We start from the raw sequence: 8265 nt of genomic DNA on the forward strand, positions 1-8265 counted from the left end.
GCAGAATGCATTTCAACTTATTGTACATAAATGGAGCACAGCTTCTTATTTCTTTGGCTGTACATGATGCAGAGTCACACAGTCTGTGCAATCATACATGTACATAGGATAGTAATATCTATCTCATTCCTGGATTTTTAATGGAAAATATATGTACAATTCATTGGAAATAAGCACGGTAACTAAGAATATGAAGCTTCAGAGGAGCAGGAAGAAAATAAAAAGTGCCTAATCATGGCTTTGCAATAAGCAAGATTTTGAGGATTACCTGATGTTTGCACTAAATTGTAAAAAAAAAAAAAAAAAAAAAAAAAAAAAAAAAAAAAAAAAAGGCGTGAGGGAAATTACCTGGCAATGACAAGAAATGGTGAAAATTTAATGGACAAAGCAAAGACAGTACTGAGTTAAGGTTCATGGCTAATTTTCTGAGAGTAATAAAAGAGAAACCACTGATTTCCCAGTATTGTCCAAAACAATTCACTGCATTAAGGGAAATGTCCTATAATCTGAGTTGTCCACATTTGACTATTGAGAACTGAAATATAATTAGCAAAACTAGTTGAATTTGCATCCAATTTGATTTTAATTAACTGAAATTTAAATTTAAATCACCACAGGTGCAACTTACATTCTATAATTCACACAGCAAGGAAGACACCTCATTATCAATTAAAATATAGTTAGCACTGCAATTATAAGCAAGAGGTATTATAGAAACATACCAGAGTTTGAGGAAAATCAAAGCATGAAAGATAGATATAAAGACAGGAAAATTAAAGTAGAATTGGTGGATGAATACTAGTGAATGGAGGCAGGCAGGACATGTGTGAATGTTCAGAGGGAAAAGAGAAAACATCTGATTATTAATACAAAAAATTAACAAATGCAGATATTCTTGAATGGAAAAAGTGAGAAGGAGGGTTTGAAATTAGTCTGAAAGGATAGGAGAACAAGGCACTTGCCCAAATGAATTTTTTCCCCCAGGAAAGTAAGAAGTTTAAGTATCTTCAGATGAATTTTATAGTTCAAAAGATTCAGTTCCTTTCCCATCTGTTAGATCATATATGGATCCTCTTAGTTAGAATTTTTGCTAACGGAAGATAAAAGTGATGTTGGTACTCTTAATTGCTCACTATCCAGACTCTCATATTTTTTATGTAGACCATGAAGTTTTTAGGGAAGTTGGCTTTCCATTGAAAAGGCAACAATATAGATCCATATCTTACAGAAGAATAAGTTCTGGGGCTGGGGGTGAAGCTCAGTGGCAGAGCATTTACTTAGCATGTGTAAAATCCGGGGATCAATCACCAACACTGCAAAAAAAAAATCTTGGATGGATTAAAGATACAGATGTCAAAACCCTATGAATAGAGCAATTAAATTTATATGAGTATGAATTCTTATGTAATTTTGATGTATGAAGACAAGGCTGTCCTTAGAAAAATATACCACCAAGAATCTGTGAACTCATGATAGACTGCCCAATTTTTTTTTTACTCAAACTACACTATAAAAAAGTTAAAACATAAGGAGAGGCTCTAAAAACATGTTGCAACAGCTAAGGCATAATATATATATATATATATATAGATATATAGATATTTATATATATATATAATATAAATATATATATAGATATTATATATAATAAATATATATATATATTTATATATATATAATACATATTTATATATATATAAATATCTACTACTAATAAAGAAGACAATAAGCTCAGTGGACAATGAAACACAAGAGTAGCCAATTTGTACACAAGAAAAACAAATATTTTAAAATGTTCAGTCTCTATTAGTTGGAATATGTAAAATTTTTAAAATATATAACACTTATATACTAAGCATTTATATATCTTAACTACTCTGCCAAGCACTCTGATGCATTATCTCTCATTTAATTTTTACAATATCTTATGAGTTAAAACTACCAATCCTTTCATTTTATACATAGGAAAACTGATACTAAGGAATTTCAAATAAATTTTGCAAGTTTGCTAAGAAACTGGATCTCTTTAATCACAAAAACCAGGTACTATAATCTGGTCCTTATGATACTGCCTTTATCATTAAATCAATTAGAATATCATTTTGTCTGCTCATAAACATAAGTGATTTCTAACATCCAGTGTTGGTTAGGATGCAATGAAAAGTATTCATTCTTGTCCGTAGCGGAGAAATGTTGAAGCATCAAAAAGTTATACCAACATTAGTACAGATGCAAAAGAAAGCACAAAAAAGTATTGTAGCATCATAACCCCTAATTTTAGACCAGCAATTAAATTATTACATTAAAAACAAGTTCCTTCTGGTATTCTATCCAATTGTTACAAAAGAATGAATTCTGTCTGGATAACTTGATAAGGAATAATGTCCATTTAACATTATTAACTGAAAAAAAAAACAGGAAAGTTGTGGTGTATACTGTGTAGTAAAACTGTATTAGCATACGAAGAAAAAATTCTATGAGTGTAAATATGACTGTTTAGGAGGATACAGAAAACAAAATGGGCAAAATATATTTATGCTCAAGATTTCAGGGAAATGGAAACTGTTTGGAAATATAAGAGCCATTCCACATGTTACTTTATACTATGGCAACACTTGATCCCCATAATTAAGTATGTATTAATTTTAGCATTAAAAATTAAAAGTTAAAGCTTAAAGTACTCTTCTGATTTTTAAAGATTTTGTAATGTTTCTTTAGTCATTCATTCTGCTTTGGAGTGGGAGAGGCATATAAATGAATACAATATGGATACCATCCACCATGGAGTTGCTCTGTCCTAAATTTAACCAACCCCAAAGGAATTGGTAATACATTATCTCCTGAGTGAAGCCTAAGTCCACGTGCTTATTAGGAAATTTAGGCACAGCCAAAGGGAAACCAGGTTGACTGTACCAGCTGACTAGAACTCTTTTGCTTTTATCTCCCTCTATGGCTCCACTCTCCAGAAAGGTTCCTCATGACACCACTACATCTTTGAACTTATCTCCACTGGAATGCTTCCTTTCTTCAATCTAGCCTCTCAGGGTTTATATAGTGCACAGAGAAGGTACAGTTGTGTTATCTTTGTGTGGTACTCAATCTTTATCTCATCCAGAGAGCATTGAAATATTTCACCTTACAGTATCTTAAACAGTAATCTGTGGAAATTTACATAAAGAACATTCAGGTTTGGAATTCAAGTCAGAGCAATGTTTCTATTTTTGTGGAAACATAAATGATATGAAAGAGAAACTTATTTTTTTCAACTTATAATTGAGGCTGACAGAAATCTTACATGATATTCAGCCTGTACTTTTTCTATGTGAGAGGGTGAGCTAAACGGGAAAATCAAAACAAAACAAAACAAAAGCCTCCTGAAGTAAACGCATTACATTTTATATTTTAAGAAAATCAAGAAAAATTTGGATTATGTTTCTGATTGACATCATCAGACATATCAGAGAATATGTTTCAATAAATTTATTTTTTTCTCTCATATGAAAGCCTATTTTATTGAAATAAATAACAAGGATGTTCAAATTACCACTTTAATATAAATGTCACTGTTAATTTTATATTTTAATGTTTCAACCATTGATCGAACCACAGTAATAGTCCTGCCTTTGAGTTGCTAATTTTGTTCATATATTCGTGAAAAAAATATGCAAATTCCCAAGGAGGAAAAATGCTATTGTCAGAAAAAAATCAAAAGAGAATAAAATGCACAGTATCAGCATGAATACTTGCTGAGTATTCAACCTGCTGAATTGTTCCATTCTTGCTAAAGAGAGAAAGTAGTAAAACAAATACAGTTGAGAACTTCTATGACAGACATGATGCTGATTGCTAAGGAGACAGAACAGCACAGATCAGAGCCACATACCTATAGTATAGAGCATTTGATTTCTTTAAAGTAAATCCTAAAGAAAATTATATTTATTCTGATCATTTAGCCTTGAGGAGAGGAAGCAATGCTGTATTTTGGCATCAGAAAACTAATGACTTCTGCCTTGTCCTCAGGCACGTTGAAGCATAAGAGGACAAAGTGAACATAACAAAAGTTTAAAACTGAGTTGTTAATTTAAATAATGGGAATAAAATGATATTAATGCATGAATAGGTCGTAGATCTATATATATTATGGAGTTCTACCTCTATGTTAACTAATTTCTCTGGTCCTGGTTATTCTTCCCATATTTAGAATTTTTGTTTACAACCCGGTAATTTTAGTCCTATACCTCTGTGATTGAAACTCATTTATTCCCATGGTCATATTTAAAGGATATGTATTGAGAATAAAAATAGTCATAAGAAATATGTAGATTTAGTAATGATGATTAATTCATCGGTTCCCACCAATTTTAGAAGTATGCAAGTGACATCAGAATTAAACTAAAAATTAGATAATTCAGTTCCCAAAGCATATAATCTTGAAAATTAGAACATGATGTATCAATTTTCAAACCATGGATAAATTTGATAAATATTATTATGGAAATTATAATTCAAAGATATACTGAATATTTGAAATAATTCAAATATACATATTTGTATAATTCAAATATACATACTGAATATTTGAAAATACTTCAGGGTTTGATATAAAATATTGAAGAGGGGACTTAAAACATGTCTGTAATCCATGTTTGATTTCAACTGAAGGCGTGTGTATGTTTTTGTTTAATAGGAATGAGTGGGTATTGCAAAAATTCTTATAAGAAAAACATCTGTGAAGATATTAATATCAAATTGAAATTTTCAGTATTTTAACATCAAACTTGTTCTATGTATATGCTTTGTTTTTCACCAATAGACTTTGTTGGAGGAAAAATAAAGTCAGAATGAGAAACCACACAATGATTAAAGAGTTTGTGCTCTTGGGCATATCAGACAACCCGGAGCTTCAGGCTGTGATTTTTCTCTTTTTATTCATAACTTACTTGTCAAGCATCACTGGAAACCTCACCATCATCATTCTCACCTTGCTGGACTCACATCTAAAGACTCCTATGTATTTCTTCCTGCGGAATTTCTCCTTCTTGGAAATTGCATTCACCAGTGTTTCCATCCCCAGATTTTTGGGGTCAATAATTAGTAAAGTCAAAACCATTTCCTACAACAGTTGTTTAGCTCAATTGTATTTCTTCCTCTCCATGGGTGTGTCTGAATTTTTCCTTCTAACTGCTATGTCCTATGATCGCTATGTGGCCATCTGCAAGCCACTGCATTACACCACCATCATGAATCAGAAAGTCTGCACCCTGCTTGTCTTTGCTTCCTGGCTGGCAGGATTTCTGATCATTTTCCCACTACTCATGCTTTTCCGCAGGTTAGATTTCTGTGCTTCCAATGTCATTGATCACTTCTCTTGTGACTACTTCCCCATCTTGCAACTCTCATGCTCAGATACGTGGCTTTTAGAGAAGATTGGCTTTTACTTTGCCTTTGTTACTCTTCTCTTCACCTTAGCCTTGGTGATTCTGTCCTACATGTGCATCATTAGCACCATTCTGAGAATCCCATCTGCCAGTCAGAGGAAAAAGGCTTTCTCTACCTGTTCCTCTCACATGATTGTCATCTCCATCTCTTATGGAAGCTGCATATTCATGTATGTAAAGCCCTCAGCAAAAGAAAGAGCATCACTGACCAAAGGAGTGGCTATCCTCAACACTACTATTGCTCCCATGTTGAACCCTTTTATTTACACTTTGAGGAACCAGCAAGTAAAACAAAGCTTCAAACACTTGGTTCATAAGGTAGTATTTTACAGAAGCAAATGAAAGTATGTGTTGACATGAATGGGTGCCAATGTGAAGATTCAACCAGAGTAGTGAAACTTTACTTCTCCTCTATCCTTCTATATCCAAACCTATATCTAAATATATATATTTGATATATAAATATTCTATATCCAAACTGCCTGCAGTGCTGAGCTCCTTGGCTTCAACTTTCTTTTTAACCTGCAAGTGACTATGTTGTGTCACCCTTTAAAGCTCCCTGTAGTTTTCATGTAATTGTTGATTTCTAATGCTGACTAGAAAACCAGTGGCTATAGAATTTCAATCAGTTTGCTATTCTTAATAATAAATATATTTCACAATTTACTGGCGTTTTAATAATCTTAAATTTTCTTTTCTCTGTCATTAACATACAGTTTCCTCTTTAATATTATATGAACTATGAAACAATGCCTGCCACAAACTATTTTGCATGATGTTTGTAGTATCTGTCCAATTCTTCCCAGTATGTGATGGACTTGGGTACTTTTTTTCCATTTAAAAGTAATTGAAAATTCTGTATTTTCTTGTTTTTTGTTCAAATGTATGTTCTGTATATGTTTGCATGTTCTCCTTTTTTTCATATATTTGTTTTTTGAAAATATCTGTAATGATGAATGTTTAGGTAATTGCCATTGGTTTTGTGCAATCTGCAAATCTGGTAAAAGTTTCCTAAAAAATTGCTGTTATACAGAGAGCACTACTCCATGCCTTCTTGGGGACTAGGTATGTACTGAACCATATCTTTTTAAATCATCGTAGCTACATGACACAATAGACATTGTTTTGTATTTTTTTTATAAGTGGGTATATTGATACTTAGAAAAGTTCGGTAACTTGACTAATTCATTGTGCAGTAATGGGTAATATAATAGCCTGAAATTAAACACAAATAAAAAAGCTAGTTTTTGTTCTATTTTTATATTTTGAATTGTTTTTACTAAGGATCTGAACAATTTGGGGGCTTTTTCTTTCATCAATATAACTCATTGGACATGATTATATAAGTATAGTTTTTTCAAGAAAGGTACTACTTCCGAATATTTTACTTGGCATACAAACTACATCAATCAATCAAAACAAAAATCTCTTCAAATGACAGTGTTGTTGAACAAAAGAATGACCATGAAAAAACATTCAAAGTGCAAGCAGTATTATGGTAGTAAAAATTATTACAGGAAGTAAGACTAACAATGGAAATAATATACGCCTTTAGTATCACGCAGTAGATTCCCAGTTTGAAAATTATCATGGAACATTGAGTAGAGGTCTGCATTAGGAATTAAGATTCTCTATTTGGTTGTTATTTTTACTCCAGAAAATGAGATCAAAGGAAAATATATCTTTAGTGTTGTTATTTGTTTGTTATTGCTTTTTCTCTGTCTTATTTGACACTGTCTCCCACGCTTCATTTTAGAACTTCAATAGTGATGTGGATTGTTTATATTCTTTTGATTTTGTTCACCTTCTTCTGGCAATTTTCATTCACTTTGAGACAATGACAGAGAAAATGGATACAATATTAACTAGCTCATGTCACATCAAATTTATGTAGAAACCATGCCAAACCATTTTAAAGCACTTCTGATACTGTTTCTACTTTATATATTTGCTTCCTCCTCACAATCTATAGCAAAGAAATATATCCTCTTTGGATAAAATGGAAAAATTATACAAAAACATAGATAATATCAGATTGACTTTTATTTTGGGTGAAACAAAACTTATAATAATTTAAAACAAGCATACTAGTTCAGTGGAACAAAGAGGGAATATTTTTAGAAAAACTTATTTCCTTGAACTATAACAAAGGCATTATCTAATTGTTTAATTATTCCAGTCATTCTGTGTGTTAGCAAAATTGGATGAAAACTAGAGGTAAGTTGGACATAGAGAGGGCAGAGAAAGACTCTCAAATCTCATCATTGATTCAAAAATTAACAGCTTGACTTTAAATCAAGGTTGAATAGAATATATTGGGGTATATTTTGAAACCTGACATATTAAAAGTCATATAAAATGGTTAGGGTGTTTTATTTTATCTGTTCATTTTCTATCAATTAAAAGCAGGAAATTACTATCTGTATCTCTGTATTTTTAATTGAACACAGTCTTGCAATAGACTTACTTATAAATGGTCTGAGATTGTATTACACATTTGCTAGCTTTATGGATTAATGGAAGTTACACAATCTCTAAATCTCAATACTTCATTTTGGGAATAGAAACAACAATTTTCATATTTGTGTTATAAAGACTGGGACAAAATATGAAAAGTTTTAAGTCATTGAAATAAACTTGTGTTTGGTAAACCACAACTACTATTACTATTCCCAGAGCTGAGAATTAATTCTAACTAAAAGTAATAATGATAATACTCATAATAAAAATAATAATAATCAACACAGCTATTATTAGAGTCTAAGAGTCACATGATTTTTGGAGCACATTTGTTTACATAATTTCATTTAATTCTTAAAAAACACCC

The 8265-nt window shown here is 31.5% G+C and overlaps 1 protein-coding gene across 1 annotated transcript; it reads left to right on the forward strand.

Annotated features, from left to right (window-relative positions):
- Positions 1-4841: 4841 nt before the first annotated feature.
- On the forward strand, positions 4842-5780 carry LOC124983145 (olfactory receptor 6C3-like). The gene has a single exon (XM_047550134.1). It carries the CDS (start codon positions 4842-4844, stop codon positions 5778-5780), a length of 939 nt encoding a protein of 312 aa, XP_047406090.1.
- Positions 5781-8265: the final 2485 nt, after the last annotated feature.

This window comes from Sciurus carolinensis, chromosome 4, assembly GCF_902686445.1.
Source record: "Sciurus carolinensis chromosome 4, mSciCar1.2, whole genome shotgun sequence".
NCBI lineage: Eukaryota > Metazoa > Chordata > Mammalia > Rodentia > Sciuridae > Sciurus > Sciurus carolinensis.